At 43.0% G+C, this 19,618-nt stretch overlaps 1 protein-coding gene across 2 annotated transcripts in view; it reads left to right on the forward strand.

Moving 5' to 3' along the window:
• LOC140365209 (low-density lipoprotein receptor-related protein 1-like) overlaps positions 1–19,618 on the forward strand; it is a 234,181-nt gene that overhangs the window by 210,786 nt on the left and 3,777 nt on the right. The window contains exons 78-89 of one of the 2 annotated variants that reach the window (XM_072451496.1): positions 2,001–2,107; positions 3,359–3,469; positions 3,556–3,732; positions 4,809–4,949; positions 5,476–5,649; positions 6,225–6,386; positions 7,476–7,659; positions 11,565–11,672; positions 12,246–12,316; positions 12,394–12,487; positions 14,340–14,378; positions 15,308–15,452. In XM_072451496.1, coding sequence (XP_072307597.1) covers positions 2,001–2,107; positions 3,359–3,469; positions 3,556–3,732; positions 4,809–4,949; positions 5,476–5,649; positions 6,225–6,386; positions 7,476–7,659; positions 11,565–11,672; positions 12,246–12,316; positions 12,394–12,487; positions 14,340–14,378; positions 15,308–15,452 — 1,513 coding nt within the window. The remainder of the gene's footprint in view (positions 1–2,000; positions 2,108–3,358; positions 3,470–3,555; positions 3,733–4,808; positions 4,950–5,475; positions 5,650–6,224; positions 6,387–7,475; positions 7,660–11,564; positions 11,673–12,245; positions 12,317–12,393; positions 12,488–14,339; positions 14,379–15,307; positions 15,453–19,618) is intronic. The other variant, XM_072451497.1, reaches the window with a different exon arrangement.

The raw sequence follows: 19,618 nt of genomic DNA on the forward strand, positions 1-19,618 counted from the left end.
ATTGTCAATAAGAATTTAGATCGAGAACTCCGATATTAATACTGTTCTGTGGTAAGACCCGCCCATTGGGAGGAGCCTTCCTGAAGTAGAAAGAGTTGTTTGTTTCAACAGAAACTCCCCCCTTGTATCTACCGAGCTAGCCTATTCAGAATCTTAATGGGCTATTAGAATCCTCTTTGTTTTTGTGAGACCCTGGCTCAACCACCCTGAGTACCTGATTAGCATCTAAATGTCCTTGTCCTGGTCCTCTACCTTTCCAGGGGTTCAGTATACCATTATAGATACCAGGAAGATTGAATCTTAGCCCTCCATTTCTGTTTAAAGAAGGTCTTTCTTTTTTAACAAAAATAGCTTCCTTGACTCCTCTTTACAAGAGAAGACGCTAAGGAGAATCGCTTGGCCTTTCTTGATTGTTCCACGATCAGAGGAGAGGACGGGAAACTCCAAATAGAAGTATATAGGAAACCTACACACACGGACCAGTATCTGCTCTTTGGTTCCAACCACCCACTACAGCACAAGCTGGGGGTGATCAGAACCTTACAACACAGAGCTCAAGGCTCAAGAAAGAGGAAAAACATGTCCGAAATGCCCTCTCAGCCTGTGGTTACCCCGCTTGGGCTCTCAACAGAGTGAAGAGAACCAAGAAGCAGGACAAAAGGGAAACTGAACAGAGAAGGAAGGGTGTTTCTATCCCTTATGTGTCTGGCCTGTCGGAAAAACTGCAGAGAATTTTTAGACAACACGAAGTCCCTGTTTATTTTAAACCAGGAAACACTTTAAGACAAAAACTGGTTCACCCTAAGGACAAGTTGCCGACTCAAAAACAGAGCAATGTAGTTTATTCGATCCAATGCAGTGAAGAAAGCTGTAAAGAACGGTACATAGGTGAGACAAAACAGCCTCTACACAAGAGGCTTTATCAGCACAGAAGAAATACAAGTTCAGGACCACAGAGCGCCGTGCATCTCCATCTTGAAGCCTCTAATCACTCGTTTGAAGACGGTGAGGTGAAGGTTTTAAGCAGGAGAAAAGATGGTTTGAAAGAGGAGTCAAGGAAGCTATTTTTGTTAAAAAAGAAAGACCTTCTTTAAACAGAAATGGAGGGCTCAGATTCAATCTTCCTGGTATCTATAATGGTATACTGAACCCCTGGAAAGGTAGAGGACCAGGACAAGGACATTTAGATGCTAATCAGGTACTCAGGGTGGTTGAGCCAGGGTCTCACAAAGACAAAGAGGATTCTAATAGGCCATTAAAATTCTGAATAGGCTCGGTAGATACAAGGGGGGAGTTTCTGTTGAAACAAACAACTCTTTCTACTTCAGGAAGGCTCCGCCCAATGGGCGGGTCTTACCACAGAACAGTATTAATATCGGAGTTCTCGATCTAAATTCTTTTATTGACAATGACTCTTGGATGAGAGTCGAAACGTCTATTTTTTCAAACTGAGTCCAGATGACTACAACTGAAGCTTTTTCTACTGTAGAAGGATGAAAAAATAACAAATACGAAATTATAATAATTACCGTATTTTCCGGAGTATAAGTTGCACCAGCCAAAAAATGCATAATAGAGAAGAAAAAAACATATATAAGTTGCAGTGGAGTATGAAATGCGGTTGCAAGTGTGAAAATAACAAATAATATCACATATAAGTCGCTCTGGAGTATAAGTATATAAGTATAAGTCGCACCCCGGCCAAAACTATGGGAAAAAAAAGAAAAAGGTGTTACTTATAGTCCGGAAAATACGGTAATTTGTTTTTAAATTACTGCTAATGATGAATTTAATGGGGTTTATTGGCATTTTTGAGTTATAAGTGTTTCAATGTTGTCGTTTGTGACTTTTTCTGAAACGATATATATCAAAATGTGTTATTGTGACTAGAATTCACCGTTTATTTGACAAAAAGATGTTCAATATGCGTGTAATTGTTCTGGCTAGATTCTAATATTATATTTCGGAGCTTGTAAAAGTGTTTATTTTTTGCTGAGCAGGAAAATGTACTGGGCCGACTGGGGAAACCACCCTAAGATTGAAACGGCAGCGATGGACGGCACCATGAGGGAGACCCTGGTGGAGAAGGACATCCAGTGGCCGACAGGTGAAGTACACACAAATGTCCCCGTAAACCACGTTAAAGGGTTTAAAGGGTTTAAAGGGTCTCCTGTGTTTCTAATGACAGTCCACATTCTAGGGACAGTATTTGTGGTAAACACAGATCATAGTTTTTGAAAATGTTGTGTGTAAAAGTTGAAATTTACAGAAAGTGCCGAGTTCTAAAGCAGAATCCCTCTGTGACGTCATCAAAAGGCGACGCAACATCGAAAATACAGGGACAGTTTACGCGCCACAACAGGCGTTTCACAAAATAAAGGTGTTTTCGGGTGTTTTTATTTGTGAAATCAGAACTGTTGTGTCATTTATCTGGATTTCAATGTTTGTTTACGGTTTGGCGTGTCCAACCAGGAAGTAACGTTGTCAACATCACAGAAGTCGTCAAAAGTGGGAAAAAGTTTTAGTCAAGTCTTCAAAACGAATCATGTTTTGTGAAATGCTTAGTCAGACATGGCACAAATTTAATACGTTTCAAGATTGGGCACATTTCTGACCGCAAATGATATGAAGTTATGTTGTTATTTATTAGTTTTCCTTTCTTTTGTTAAAAAAGAAAGGAAAAAAAGAGTAAAATCTGATTTTTAATTGTTTTAACTGATAGTCTAAGTATATATTCATTAATTCATCATTATTCATGTACCTAATAACACGTTTTTAAAATGTTCTGTCTTTTATTAGACATGGGGGCATGGGGGAGAGAGCGGGTGGAGACATTCAGCAAACGGCAGCAGTATAACTCTGACTGCACTGAAAGCCTATTTCAGATTTGACCGTTTGTCCACATTTGTGTAAAGTTTATAGTTGTACCTCCTGGTTGGACACGCGCACAAATATGTCACAGTTAGAGGTGATTCCACAGCTGTTACCTAGCAACCAGACTGTAAACAATAGCAAACTCCAATGACACAACAGTTCTGATCTGACACACAATAAAACCATAAAACACCTTTATTTAGTCCAACCATGGGTTAAACTGTCAGAAAAGTGTGTCAGTCTAAACTGTGTCGCACACTGATGACATCACAGAGGTATTCCGCTCCACTTCCTGTCATTTCACACTCCTATTTTTCAACCTTTTTTCATCACAAACTGCAACTTAACGGCAGTAAAACTATGATAAATATTTACCACAGGTTCTACAGAGAAACAGGAGAAACCTTCAGATGGACTTCACGCAGAGACTTTTACTCGAGTACACGCTCCACCGCCGGCGTTACATTCCTCTGTGTTGTTACAGGTCTCGCCGTGGACTACTTCAACGACCGCTTGTACTGGGCCGACGCCAAACTGTCGGTGATCGGCAGCGTCCGCCTCAACGGCAGCGACACCGTGGTCGCCGTCAAGAACAGTAACGTTTTCTCTGCTTTTTTCGAATTGTCCCCCGTTAAAGGGCGAGCGTTTGAGCGCGTGTGGTTTCTCTCTCCCGTCCGTCAGGAGTCCACCAGCCGTTCAGCATCGACGTGTTCGAGGACTACGTCTACGGCGTCACCTACGTCAACAACTACGTGTTCAGGGTGAACAAGTTCGGCAAAGGGCCCGTGGAGAACCTGACGACGGGAATGAACCACGCCACGGATCTGGTGCTGTACCATCCCTACAAGCAACCAGAAAGTGAGAAGGAAAACACTCAAATATACACTCAAATGTACTATCATGACTAGTGTGACGAGTAGTGACACGTAGTCGTCCACATTCTGTACTTTTTGAAGTTTTAAGTCAGTAAAATGTTACGCAATTACAATGATTCAACACGTTTTAACCGTCTGAAGCTTCTCCAAAGACACTTCCTGAGCTTCAAAATGAGCAATAACCCGACTTGTTGCCATAGTAACGTTTGTCACGATCACCAAAATGGATCCTCCCCCTTCACTCGTCCGTCTCGCTTATACTACTCAACAAGAAAGACGAGAAAGTGTTGTACTTGTACGCGGCGGTGAAACTGTACTAACGCAGTAGGCACTCAAACTCTGGTTTACAATGGGCGGTGCATCTTCATTTACCGTATTTTCCGGACTATAAGTCGCACCTTTTTTCATAGTTTTGGCCGGGGTGTGACTTATACTTATATTTATACTTATATACTTATACTCCGGAACGACTTGTATGTGATATTATTTGTTATTTTCACACATGCAACCGCATTTCATACTCCAGAGCGCCTTATGCTCCGGAAAATACGGTACATGTTTGAGGACTGTGAGGTAAACTTTTTAAACGGGGAGAAGGGGCGGTTTGAAAGAGAAGTGAAGGAGGCAATTTGTGTTAAGAAAGAAAACTTGTCTTACGAACGACTGGTGATACAACCTCCCCTCAGTCTACAACAGCCCCATAAAACCTCAGCAGAAGTCAGTAAACTCAGCAGAAGTCAGCAAACAAAGCACTTTGAAAACAGCTTCTATTCTTTATCCTTAAACTATATAGAGTCAACATGTGTTTGAAAATTGTTACTGAAATAATAGTTTGCGATATTGACAAGTAACATATATAACGTTTTTTGGGGAGTTTCTTGATAATGATATTCTGATGATATTATGTCAGTAAAGTGTCAAATTAATCACAAAAGGGCAGAAATATCATCTTATATATCCTGTTTATACCTTTTTGTATTTTTTGATTTACATTTTTAACTTTGCCGTTTGATTCCGTCGTGGTAAATCTTTTCCTCGGCTGTTTTCGTGCCGTTCCAGTGACGAACCCGTGCGACAAGAAGAAGTGCGAGTGGTTGTGTTTGCTGAGCCCGAGCGGTCCAGTCTGCACCTGTCCGAACGGCCGCACTCTGGACAACGGCACCTGCGTGGAGCTCCCCACGCCCACGCTCTCCCCCCTCTGTGAGTATGACACGCCCCCTCCCCCCCTCTGTGAGTATGACACGCCCCCTCCCCTCTGTGAGTATGACACGCCCTCCCCCCTCTGTGAGTACGACACGCCCCCTCCCCTCTGTGAGTACAACACGCCCCTCCCCCCTCTGTGAGTACGACACGCCCACTTCTTTGGAGGTAAAGAGTATCTACTATAGTTTATAGATAACATGTAATAACATGTAATAACTGTATAATAACCGTGTAATAACGCATAACCGTATAATAACCCTGTAATGACCATGTAATAATTGTGTAATAACAGTGTAATAACATAGAATAACTGTGTAATAACCATGTAATAACCGTCAGTAACATCCCACTGTTTTTCCTCGTTCTTTTGCTGGAACAAAATTTGAAGAGCTAATTTGACAAACGGTGACAGGCCACGATACTTTTGATGAAATTACACGATAATTCCTAAAATCGCAGAACGAGCTCGTAAAAACATCTGTTGAATGTAAAAAGATTTGTCACGGACCCTTGTGATCCACAGCGCCCCCTAGCGGCCCGTGCCTGGTGCAGTGTCTGAACGGAGGCAGCTGTTTCCTGAACGCTCACAAACAGCCCAAGTGTCGCTGTCAGCCCAACTACGGCGGCGATCGCTGCGAGCTGGACCAGTGCAGGGACTACTGCCGGAACGGAGGCACCTGCACGCCGTCCACTACAGGTCAGAGCGAGCACTGCACCGCTGCACGCTTCACTTCACAGAGTCAGACTATAACGATGAGGAAATAGACAGAAAATAGACTGACGTTCGGGGTTTCCTTGTTTGTTTTTGTCGGGTCGGGCGCTACAGCTTTAGCCCCGCCTGAACCACAACGCTGCCCTGTGATTGGTCCAGTCTCCAGGGGCCAATCACAACAGCCGGAGCCGGTTCACATGGATTCAAATCAATATTAATAATATCACAGTGTGTGTCTGAGAAATAAAAATGTACTGAAAAAGTGACTCGATAAATGTACGTGAAATGAGTGAATGCACCGCCCACTGATGATTAGGTCGTATTAATCACATGTTTCAACGTCTTTGGAGTTGAATAATGGGCCCACTTTCTGAAACGATTGTTAAAAGAAAAATTATTTCTAACATTGTGTGTGTTTTTGTTTCTTGTGGATGTGTCGTCTGACGTTCTGAACAGTAAAAACCAGATCAATAATTCAGTTTTCTTCAGATTTGTTGCGTTAAACTCTGACCTCTGACTGAAAACTGTACTAACGCTGCTGTTGTTGGTGGTTGTGCCAGGCTCGCCGACCTGCCGCTGCTTGATCGGGTTCACGGGGCCGACCTGCGACCTCCGAACCTGCAGCGGTTACTGTAGGAACGGAGGCACGTGTTCGGTGAGCGCGGGGAACCAGCCGACCTGCCGCTGCCCCCCGGAGCGCCTCGGGGACCAGTGCCAGTACAGTGAGTCCACACGCCGAGTTTGGACCAAAAACCACTGCAAACGTACAGTGGACCAGAGCTGGACGAAAGATCAAAATTAAATAAAAAAAATAATAATAATAATAATTAAAAAAATATATATAGATGATAAATAAAATGAAGGCTAAAATTAAAACAATTAAATCAAATAATAGAAAAAAATAATAATGATAAAATAAGATGAAGGCTCAAATTAAAACCATTAAATTAAATAATAGAAGGAAAAAATATGATAAATAAAATGAAGGCAAAAATTAATTAAAAAAATCAAATTGAATAATAGGGGGGAAATGATAATCAAAATGAAGGCAAAAATGAAAATAATGAAAATAAATAATAGAACAAAATGAATAACGATAAATCAAATTAAGGCAAAAATAAAACTAAAAATAGTTAAATTAAATAGTAGAAAAATAATAGAACAAATAAATAATGATGAGTAAAATGAAGGCAAAAATAAGACTAAAAATAGTTCAATTAAATAGTAGAAAAATAATTGAAAAAATAAATAATGATGAATAAAATGAAGGCACAGTAAGTCGAATAGTCGAGTCCCACTTAGTCCTAAGTTTATCAAATTTGTCCATTTCCAAATTGACTCTGAATGGCCTTTTCTCCATTTGTCTGATGTTTATTACAATTTCAGTCCAGTCCTTTCAGTTCAAGTTTCAACATTTTTCCCATGTGTAGTTTTTATTTTGTCTTTATTAATTGTACGGATGGGACGAGACGTAGTTCTGAGATTTATGTCAAAAGCAAGAAAGAAAACAAACGTTTATCTCCTTCAGGTTTAGTTAATTATGCTGAACTGTTTGTGCTTTTAATCATATTTTAGGACCCAAATGTTCACAATTAGCTTAAGCTCTATTTTAACCTGCTCTTAGGCTTAAATATAGTACAATAACAAAGTCTTTGAAGTAAAAAATAACCGTATTAATAGTTTACGAAGCACCCTCATTAGAAAGCGTTGCCTGGACTTTGGCCTGGATAACCCCGGATGCCCTGGATAACCCCGGATGCCCTGGATAACCCCGGATGCCCTGGATAACCCCGGATGCCCTCTCGTTGCAGGCAGCTGCGAGGGCCACTGTCAGAACAGAGGCACGTGCCTGCAGAGCGCCGACGGCTCCAGGAGGTGTCGCTGTCTGCCCCAGTACACCGGCGGCCAGTGCGAGGTCGACAAGTGCCACTACTGCAGAGACGGACGCTGCATCCCCAACAACGTGTTCGGCGCCGCCCCCGAGTTCACCTGCATGTGAGGCCGCCGCCCCCTTTTCACTTGTCAAGAGCGTTTAGAGCGTTTCAGGCGACACATGTGACTTTTGTGAGCGATAACGTCGAGGCGGGCGGTAGCGACGGGCGGTAGCGACGGGCGGTAGCGACGGATGGTAGCGACGGGCGGAAGCGACTGGCGGACGGTTTTATGTCAATCTAACACAAAAACATGTCTTTAAATGTCTTAAGTGACATTTCATACAACTGTGTGTTTACATTAGCATGTCGGGGTAAGCTAGCTTCCTCTTGGTGATAGGTGGAGTTCTAACTAGAGGAATAATGTATAATATCGCAGTTGTTGTTTCAGAGATGTGCAAAATTTGAACTATGAACTATTCAAACGGCTGCAGAATAATACAGAGAATAATTTATATTTCTGTACTTTTGGGGTTAATATTACAGCGCGTCATGTTTTATACTTTACATCGATCCTAAAACTGCATTTACAGTCACGTTTAAGCACATTTCTGACAGAGCGAGAGCGCGTTTAAAGGATGTTAACACAGAAACGATGCATGAATCCTTTAATATCAAACCAACCCGGGGCCCTATGTAAAAAGAGCCCCCCCTAGTGCTATTTCTGTAGTCACACAGATGGAGTCAGGCCCAATCTGAGAAATGTGATTCATATTCCCTGTGAAAAGATAAAGCCCAGTCCCACTGAAACTAGTCTGAAACTTGCTGTGCTAAATGTCAGCTCCTTATGTAACAAATCTCTCTTAATTAATAATTTTATTTCTTCTTATAATCTTGATTTTATGTTTTTAACTGAAACATGGCTTGACAAAAACACAGGAAATGTAGTTCTGATAGAATCTGCTCCACCCAACTTTAAGTTTGAATCTGAAACACGAGAAAACAAAAAAGGGGGTGGAGTCTGTGCTGTCTTTAGAGATGAAATAATTACCCGCAGGTTGTCTTTTGGGGTGTTTTCATCATTTGAGTATGTATCCTTTAAAATGGAGCTAAAACGGTCTCCAACCATTCTCTTCATTGTTTTATACAAGCCTCCCCAGCACTGCCAAAGTTTTATTGATGATTTTACTGAGATGCTTTCAGTCATATGCACAGACTTTGATGGTTTGGTCATTACAGGTGATTTCAATGTGCATGTTGATAATGTTTGTGACAGAAACGCTAAAGAGCTTGATGCTGTCCTTGAAACCTTCAGTCTTACTCAGCATGTGAGAGGCCCCACCCACAGCAAAGGACACACTCTAGATCTCATAATTACAAAGGGGGTAAATATTTCAAATGTTAATGTGATCGATGTTGCTCTGTCTGATCATTTCTGTGTCTTCTTTGACCTGTCTGTTTCTCCCCAACCTCCGGTTGGTCCTGCAGTTGTTCAGAGGAGACACATAAGTGATGGCACAGGTGCACTGTTTATGGAAATGATAAACTTTGAAAATGTCTCATGTTCTAATGTAAATGATTTGTTGAACTCTGTTACATCTAGTGTTTTGAATGTTCTGGACACCATCGCCCCTATAAAGGCTAAAATGGTTAAAAATAAGCAGAAGGCGCCGTGGAGAAATGATGATTCGGTCAGGGCACAGAAAAGGGAGTGCCGCAGGGCCAAACGGAAATGGCGCAAGTCAAAGCTCCAGGTTCAAAAAGAGATTTACAAAGAGAAGCTGAACATGTACAACTTAATCTTATGTAGAACTAGGGAAAGATATTTTTCTGAAATAATTGGAAGCTGCAGTAACAACTCGCGTGTCCTGTTTGCCACAGTAAACAGATTAACAAACCCTCCAGCTCAGCTGCCGTTAGAACTCATTTCCACATCCAAGTGTAATGAGTTTGCATTATTCTTTAATGACAAAGTTCAGGGCATTAAAAATGCTATAAATCCCACAATGCAAAACATTACCCTAAAACCACCAAGACACTTAGAGCTAACTCACTTTGCACCAGTAACTGACAAAACTGTCCATGAGATCATCACCAGTCTGAGTTCATCTACATGCTGCCTTGATGTGTTACCCACCAAATTTCTAAAGTCTGTGCTGAACAGTTTGTTAGCACCATTCACTCACATAGTTAACATGTCGCTTCAATCTGGAACATTCCCAATGTCTTTGAAAACTGCGGTCATAAAGCCTCTCCTAAAGAAGAGCAGTCTTGATGCCGCAGTACTGAGTCATTACCGGCCCATCTCTAATCTGCCATTTTGGGGCAAAGTCCTTGAAAAGGTTGTTTACCAACAGCTCACAGATTTCCTCTTAATAAACAACTCATTTGATGTTTTTCAGTCAGGTTTTAGACCTCATCACAGCACTGAGACTGCTCTTGTCAAGGTGACAAATGACATCCGCCTGAACACTGACACGGGCAAAGCCTCAGTCTTAATTCTGTTAGGTCTGAGTGCTGCCTTTGACACTGTCGATCATGGGATCCTCTTACAGAGACTAGAGGACTGGGTGGGCATCACTGGCACTGCCCTAAACTGGTTAAGGTCCTATCTGGAAGACAGGAAGTACTTTGTTGAAATTGGGAGCTGTGTCTCAGACCACATGACCCTGACCTGTGGAGTGCCCCAAGGGTCAGTCCTGGGTCCCCTTCTGTTTAACCTCTACATGCTGCCGTTGGGTCAGTTGATACGCAGTGAAAATGTGTCCTATCACAATTATGCAGACGACACTCAGATCTATGTTTCACTGTCGGCAGGTGACTATGGACCAGTGGATTCACTCTGTCACTGCATCCAACAGATCAGTTTGTGGATGCAAAACAACTTTCTCCAGCTGAACTCAGACAAGACTGAAATAATCGTTTTTGGCCCACAGAAACAAAGAGAAAGTGTTAGCGGTCACCTCCAGAGTCTCGCTCTAAAACCTACAAACCAAATTAGAAATCTGGGGGTAATAATGGACTCAGACTTGAACTTTAATAGCCACGTCAAATCAATAACATCAGCAGCTTTTTACCATCTAAAAAACATTGCCAAAATCAAAAATATAGTGTCAAAACCAGATTTAGAGAGACTTATCCATGCGTTTGTCTCCAGTAGATTAGACTACTGTAACGGCCTGCTCACTGGCCTCTCCAAACGAGTTGTAAAACAGCTGCAGAACATCCAGAACGCTGCTGCTCGGGTCCTGACTAGAACCAGGAAGTACCATCACATTAGTCCTGTTCTCAGGTCTCTGCACTGGCTCCCTGTGGCTCAGAAAATAGACTTTAAAGCAGCTCTGCTTGTGTACAAGTCTCTCCATGGCCTAGCACCAAAGTACATCTTGGATATGTTAGTGCCATATGAACCATCTCGGACTCTGAGGACCTCAGGGACCGGCCTCCTGCTGGTGCCCAGAGTCAGGACAAAACATGGGGAATCTGCGTTTCAGTTTTATGCAGCTAAAATCTGGAACAGTCTTCCTGAAGATGTGAGACAGGCTTCTACTCTGACAATGTTCAAATCTAAGCTAAAAACAGTTTTGTTTAGCTGCGCATATGACTGAAAGGATTTTTTCTTTGCACTCTTCTCTTTTGTTTGTGATTTTATTAGTTTAGACAATCAGTTGGATTGATAATTTTTAATTAGTTAATTTTATTGTATTTCTGTAATTTCTTTGTGATTTGAATGCATTTTTCCTGCTGTGTGAAGCACTTTGAATTGCCTTGTGTATGAAATGTGCTCTACAAATAAACTTGCCTTGCCTTGCCTAATATTGTACAAATATATGAAGGTTATTTTGTGTTTTTATTACCAAAGCTTTTATTTTACACAGAATTTAAGTATTTGAATTATGTGAACTGAATTTATTAAACATCCAATCCAATGTAAATTAAAAGCTTTGTTAATAATAAATAAAACACAGAATAACCTTCACACAAATCCTTTCATGTCGTACAAACTCTAAACTCTTTTTTCTGTTGCAGCTGCTCGAACGGTCGAGTCCAGCCCAGTTGTTACACGTGCGACACCAACGAATACTGCGCCAACGGACTGTGCTCCATAAACCCGCTCACACATCTCCCAGAATGCAGGTGGGGAACGCTGACCACGACATCGTCACGCTGACCACAACATCATGACCACGACGTCGTCACGCTGTGTTCCATTGTAGAAAAAGATTCAGTTGTGTCATCTGGACGTATCGTTTTTTAAAGCGATACATTTCGACTCTCATCCAAGAGTCATTGTCAATCTGCAAATCAAGACCAGGAACTCAGATATTTATCCTCCTCTGAGTATTATTCCATTATAAACAACAGGAAGGTTGAATCTTAACCCCCTGTTTCTATTTAATGATGGTCTTTTTTTTTTAACAAAGATTGTCTCTTTAACTCCTCCCTCTTTCAAACCATCTTTTTTCTCCTGCTTAGAATCTTGGGAAAAAAAGATGGGACAAAGGAAACTAATAGCCCATTAAAGGACTGATAGTAAACAAAGAGGTTTAGTTTCAGGTGAAACCAATAACACCTTTTCATCCCGGTGGGCGGGGCCTACTCAGAGTAGGATGAATATCTGATCTGGTCTTGATACATTTTTGGTATAATTATGTTGTGACTGCTACAATGTTGTTGCTTGTTTAAAGAAACAGTTTTCACGTGTTCCAGATGTTCCTCGGGCTGGACCGGTCACAGATGTGCAGTTGTGGCCCCCAGCGGTGAGCCGGGGACCGCCGGACGTGAGTTTGACCTCTGAGCGTTGGTTATGTTGTTGTCGCGTTCAGGTTTTGTGTGACTGAACGTGGTGTTTGTTCAGGCACCGCCTCCATCGTGGTCCCGGTGCTGCTGCTGCTGCTGCTGCTGCTGCTCGCTGTGGGCGCTCTGCTCTGGTACCGCCGCAGGATGAGAGGGTGAGGAGGGGAGGGGCTAGGACTGAGGGGGAGGGACTGAGGGAAGGACTGAGGGAGGGGCTATGAGAGTGAGGGACTGAGGGAGGGAGGGACTGAGGGAAGGACTATGAGAGTGAGGGACTGAGGGAGGGAGGGACTGAGGAAGGGAGGGACTGAGGGAAGGACTATGAGAGTGAGGGACTGAGGGAGGGAGGGACTGAGGAAGGGAGGGACTGAGGGAAGGACTATGAGAGTGATGGACTGAGGGAGGGAGGGACTGAGGGAAGGACTATGAGAGTGAGGGACTGAGGAAGGGAGGGACTGAGGGAAGGACTGAGGGAGGGGCTAGGACTGTGGGTGAGGACTGAAGGAGGGAGGGAGGACTGTGGGGGAGGACTGAGGGAGGGACTATGAGAGGGACTAAGGAAGGGGGAGGACTGAGGGAGGGACTAAGGAAGGGGGAGGACTGAGGGAGGGACTAAGGAAGGGGGAGGACTGAGGGAGGGACTAAGGAAGGGGGAGGACTGAGGGAGGGACTAAGGAAGGGGGAGGACTGAGGGAGGGACTAAGGAAGGGGGAGGACTGAGGGAGGGACTAAGGAAGGGGGAGGACTGAGGGAGGGACTGAGGGAGGGGCTAGGACTGTGGGTGAGGACTGAAGGAGGGAGGGAGGACTGTGGGGGAGGACTGAGGGAGGGACTATGAGAGGGACTAAGGAAGGGGGAGGACTGAGGGAGGGACTAAGGAAGGGGGAGGACTGAGGGAGGGACTAAGGAAGGGGGAGGACTGAGGGAGGGACTAAGGAAGGGGGAGGACTGAGGGAGACTTTGTTTGTAAAGCACGTTTCACAGACACAAAGTGCTTCACGCAGTAATAATAAACACAAAGACAGTCAGATTCGAGCTCGTCCAGTGAGACTGACGCGAGTCCAAAAAACACATTTCTAAAAGTGAAAAATGTCTTTGACGGTGGAATCGCTGCATCTTTATTGACACTAGAGACGAACGATCGAGAACAGCCTCTTTCTGTAGATCAGTGACACACAACTGACTCCAAATGGAAACTCTGTCTGCTCCTTTCTTCTTTTTCCTCTCTTCCTCCCTGACCTCCTCTGCTCCTCCCCCTCTCCTCCCTGTCTTCCTCTCCTCTCTCCTCTTCCTCCTCCCTTTTTCCTCTCTTCCTCTCCTGCTCCTCTTCCTCCTCCCTCTCTCCTCTCTTCCTCCTCCCTCTCTCCTCTCTTACTCCCTGACTTCCTCTCCTCTCTCCTCTTCTCCTCCCTCTCTCCTCCCTCTCTCCTCCCTTTCTCCTCTCTTCCTCCCTGACTTCCTCTCCTCTCTCCTCTTCTCTTCCCTCTCTCCTCTCTTCCTCCCTGACTTCCTCTCCTCTCTCCTCTTCTCCTCCCTCTCTCCTCCCTCTCTCCTCTCTTCCTCCCTGACTTCCTCTTCTCCTCCCTCCCTCCTCTCTTCCTCCCTGACTTCCTCTCCTCTTCTCCTCCCTCTCTCCTCTCTTCCTCCCTGACTTCCTCTTCTCCTCCCTCTCTCCTCTTTTCCTCCCTGACTTCCTCTCCTCTTCTCCTCCCTCTCTCCTCTTTTCCTCCCTGACTTCCTCTCCTCTTCTCCTCCCTCTCTCCTCTCTTCCTCCCTGACTTCCTCTCCTCTCTCCTCTTCTCCTCCCTCTCTCCTCCCTCTCTCCTCTCTTCCTCCCTGACTTCCTCTCCTCTCTCCTCTTCTCCTCCCTCTCTCCTCCCTCTCTCCTCTCTTCCTCCCTGACTTCCTCTCCTCCTCCCTCTCTCCGCTCTTCCTCCCTGACTTCCTCTCCTCTTCTCCTCCCTCTCTCCTCTCTTCCTCCCTGACTTCCTCTCCTCTTCTCCTCAGGTCTAGCCGACGTGGAAAACCCGTCTCCAAACGTTTGGGGTAACTCTCTTAGCGGGGTTCTTCTCTGCGTGTTTCTGTGTATCTCAGCTGTTTTCCATCAGTGTTGCCACGGTAACCAGGCTGTGGCTCTCCTCCTGATGGACTCAGATCAGTCGTGGATCTGTCTGTTTCCATAGTGTAGTGCAATGTTCCGTACCGTGCCGTGACCAGTTTTGTGCTATTTATAAACCCAGCATTTAGTCGACACCAAATCTGATCATGATCTGATTTCTGGAGTTATCAGATTACTGACCATGTGACCTCCTACTTTACCTCGACAGCCCTTTAAAAACTTAAGTCTTCATCAAACCGTTCACTGCTGTAAATCCTCATAATTGTCATAAAATAATCGGTCGACTTCTAAAAAAACGTGGCCGATCGAGACGCCCTCGACCGATAAATCAATTAAATGACAAAAATCCCTTGAAAGGTGCGATTCCGAGGTCCTCCACCAGGGGGAAACACACGCGCGTTCCCATTCTTCATCCGTCAAAATAAAATGACCCTCTTTTCCCCCATTTCTCTTGAATATATGTTGTATTGTAGCTTCCTCAATTGTAAATACACTTATATAATTAATTCAGATATTATTCCTCTAGAAAGTTCTGATTTTTAAGCTTTAATAAATATTTGGTGTCAACTTTTGATCAGTTTAAGATTTAGTGACATTATATTACTCGAGGCGATTAAGATTAAACTGAGATAATAAGATAAAAGATGTTTAAATGCTGGGTTTGTTTGTAGTGTGGTTTTTGTTTGCTCTCGTTCCTTCAGCTGCAGTTCCTTCAGAATCATGTGAACGGTTTAAACTGACCGTGTCCGTGTTCATGTCCGTGTTCATGTCCGTGTTCATGTCCGTGTTCATGTCCGTGTTCATGTCCGTGTTCATGTCCGTGCTCATGTCCGTGCTCATGTCCGTGTTCGTCCAGGGCCAAGGGCTTCCAGCACCAGAGGATGACCAACGGAGCCATGAACGTGGAGATCGGGAACCCGGCGTACAAGATCTACGAGGGCGAACCGGACGACGACGCCGGGGAGCTTTTAGACGCAGACTTCACCCTCGACCCAGACAAGGTGAGACCGGACTGACCGGACCAGACTGAGAGAGACCGGACCAGACTGTATGTATAATGCATCCTACCTAACATCTCGTCTAACGTCTATCGCTTGAATCATGTGTGATGTCATGTATGATGTCATGTATGTGTGATGTCATGTATGATGTCATGTGTCACGTGTGATGTCATGTATGATGTGTGATGTCATGTATGATGTCATGTGTGATGTCATGTATGATGTGTGATGTCATGTATCATGTATGATGTCATGTGTGATGTCATGTATGATGTGTGATGTCATGTATGATGTGTGATGTCATGTATCATGTGTGATGTCATGTGTGATGTCATGTGTGATGTCATGTATGATGTGTGATGTCATGTATGATGTGTGATGTCATGTATTATGTCATGTATGATGTGTGATGTCATGTATGATGTGTGATGTCATGTATGATGTCATGTGTGATGTCATGTATGTGTGATGTCATGTATGATGTCATGTGTCACGTGTGATGTCATGTATGATGTCATGTATGATGTGTGATGTCATGTATGATGTGTGATGTCATGTATGATGTGTGATGTCATGTGTCACGTGTGATGTCATGTATGATGTCATGTATGATGTGTGATGTCATGTATGATGTATGATGTCATGTATCATGTATGATGTCATGTGTGATGTCATGTATGATGTGTGATGTCATGTATGATGTGTGATGTCATGTATCATGTGTGATGTCATGTGTGATGTCATGTGTGATGTCATGTATGATGTGTGATGTCATGTATGATGTGTGATGTCATGTATTATGTCATGTATGATGTGTGATGTCATGTATGATGTGTGATGTCATGTATGATGTCATGTGTGATGTCATGTATGTGTGATGTCATGTATGATGTCATGTGTCACGTGTGATGTCATGTATGATGTGTGATGTCATGTATGATGTCATGTATGATGTCATGTGTCACGTGTGATGTCATGTATGATGTGTGATGTCATGTATGATGTCACGTGTGATGTCATGTATGATGTGTGATGTCATGTATCATGTGTGATGTCATGTATGATGTGTGATGTCACGTGTGATGTCATGTATGATGTGTGATGTCATGTGTGATGTCATGTATCATGTGTGATGTCATGTATCATGTGTGATGTCATGTGTGATGTCATGTGTGATGTCATGTATGATGTGTGATGTCATGTATGATGTCATGTATGATGTGTGATGTCATGTATGATGTCATGTATGATGTGTGATGTATGATGTCATGTATGTGTCATGTATGATGTCATGTATGATGTGTGATGTCATGTATGATAATAATAATAATAATAATAACTTTTATTTATATAGCGCTTTTCAGTGACCCAAAGACGCTGAACATAATAAAAAAGGGGGGGTATGATGACATGTATGATGTCATGTGTGATGTCATGTATGATGTCATGTATGATGTGTGATGTCATGTATCATGTATGATGTCATGTGTGATGTCATGTATGATGTGTGATGTCATGTATCATGTGTGATGTCATGTATCATGTGTGATGTCATGTGTGATGTCATGTATGATGTGTGATGTCATGTATGATGTGTGATGTCATGTATGATGTCATGTATGATGTGTGATGTCATGTATGATGTCATGTGTGATGTCATGTATGATGTCATGTATGTGTGATGTCATGTATGATGTCATGTGTCACGTGTGATGTCATGTATGATGTGTGATGTCATGTATGATGTCATGTATGATGTCATGTGTCACGTGTGATGTCATGTATGATGTGTGATGTCATGTATGATGTCACGTGTGATGTCATGTATGATGTGTGATGTCATGTATGATGTGTGATGTCATGTATCATGTGTGATGTCATGTATGATGTGTGATGTCACGTGTGATGTCATGTATGATGTGTGATGTCATGTATGATGTGTGATGTCATGTATCATGTGTGATGTCATGTGTGATGTCATGTATGATGTGTGATGTCATGTATGATGTGTGATGTCATGTATGATGTCATGTATGATGTGTGATGTATGATGTCATGTATGATGTCATGTATGTGTCATGTATGATGTCATGTATGATGTCATATATGATGTGTGATGTCATGTATGATGTCATGTGTGATGTCATGTATGATGTCATATATGATGTGTGATGTCATGTATGATGTCATGTGTGATGTCATGTATGATGTGTGATGTCATGTATGATGTCATGTATGATGTGTGATGTCATGTATGATGTCATGTGTGATGTCATGTGTGATGTCATGTATGATGTGTGATGTCATGTATGATGTGTGATGTCATGTATGATGTCATGTGTGATGTCATGTATGATGTGTGATGTCATGTATGATGTCATGTATGATGTGTGATGTCATGTATGATGTCATGTATGATGTGTGATGTATGATGTCATGTGTGTCATGTATGATGTCATGTATGATGTCATGTATAAGATAAGATAAGATAAGATATTCCTTTATTGTCCCACATGGGGAAATTTCATTGGTGCAACGCAGGTAGATACAGAGGTAGATACAGAAGAACAGATCACTTATAGGAAGTCTGAAAAACACTTTCAGTAGAAGATCTCCTATAAATAAATAAAAACTCCCATAGACAAATAAATAAATACCATTGCATGTGATCCCGACAGTAATTGCACATGAATATGTGTCACGACAGCACATAGATTGCACATGAATTTCACAGTAATTGCACATACGAAAGAATTGCACATCAGTATTAGGTTAGGTCAGTATTGCGCCGGGATAACGTGACGATCTCCGGGTAAGACGACTGTTCTCCGCAGTTTCATGAGTTCCTCCTTTGTGGAAACGCGGTACTGGGGCGGGGCCGGAGCCGGGGGGCGGGGGCGGGGCCGGAGCCGGGGGGCGGGGCCGGAGCCAAGACACATCGCAACGACACGACGAAAACGCTCAATCCAGCCGAATAAAGTCAAAACAAGTTAATTTAAAGCGATTCCAGTGCGTGTCCCGATCGTTCGTGAAGTTCCTCTTTCATATAAACGTGTATATAAACGTGTACCGACGACACGCCGTACTTTAGCGCGGCCGGAGGGCGCGGGGGGGGGGGGGCTGGTGGGCTCGCTCGGAGCTAGCTCACGTCACAACAACACAACGAACGCAACGAAAAACGCTCAAATCCAGCCGAAAAAAGTCAAAAACAGTTGAATTAAAAAACTATTCCAGCGCGTGTCCCTATCGTACAGTAAATAGAAAAAACATACTAACTATATTTACAAAATATAGGAGATAAAGCACAACAAGTGTGAGAAAGAAGAGAGAGCGTTTACACCGGGCTGCCAGCTGTACCAGCGCCTTATGACGTATGATGTGTGATGTCATGTATGATGTCATGTATGATGTCATGTCATGTATGATGTCATGTATGATGTCATGTGTCATGTATGATGTCATGTGTGATGTCATGTGTCATGTATGATGTCATATGTCATGTGTGATGTCATGTGTCATGTATGATGTCATGTGTCATGTATGATGTCATATGTCATGTGTGATGCCATGTATAATGTCATGTATGATGTGTGATGTCATGTATGATGTCATGTGTGATGTCATGTGTGATGTCATGTGTGATGTCATGTATGATGTCATGTGTCATGTATGATGTCATGTATGATGTCATATGTCATGTGTGATGTCATGTATGATGTCATATGTCATGTGTGATGCCATGTATAATGTCATGTATGATGTGTGATGTCATGTATGATGTCATGTGTGATGTCATGTGTGATGTCATGTATGATGTCATGTGTCATGTATGATGTCATGTATGATGTCATGTGTGATGTCATGTGTCATGTATGATGTCATGTATGATGTCATGTGTCATGTGTGATGTCATGTATGATGTCATATGTCATGTGTGATGCCATGTGTGATGTCATGTGTGATGTCATGTGTGATGTCATGTATGATGTCATGTGTCATGTATGATGTCATGTATGATGTCATGTGTGATGTCATGTGTCATGTGTGATGTCATGTATGATGTCATATGTCATGTGTGATGTCATGTATGATGTCATGTGTGATGTCATGTGTGATGTCATGTGTCATGTATGATGTCATGTGTCATGTGTGATGTCATGTGTCAT

The sequence above is a fragment of the Eucyclogobius newberryi genome, unplaced genomic scaffold (assembly GCF_026437365.1).
Source record: "Eucyclogobius newberryi isolate DKJ021-1_F unplaced genomic scaffold, fEucNew1.0.hap1 SCAF_19, whole genome shotgun sequence".
Taxonomy (NCBI): Eukaryota; Metazoa; Chordata; class Actinopteri; order Gobiiformes; family Gobiidae; genus Eucyclogobius; species Eucyclogobius newberryi.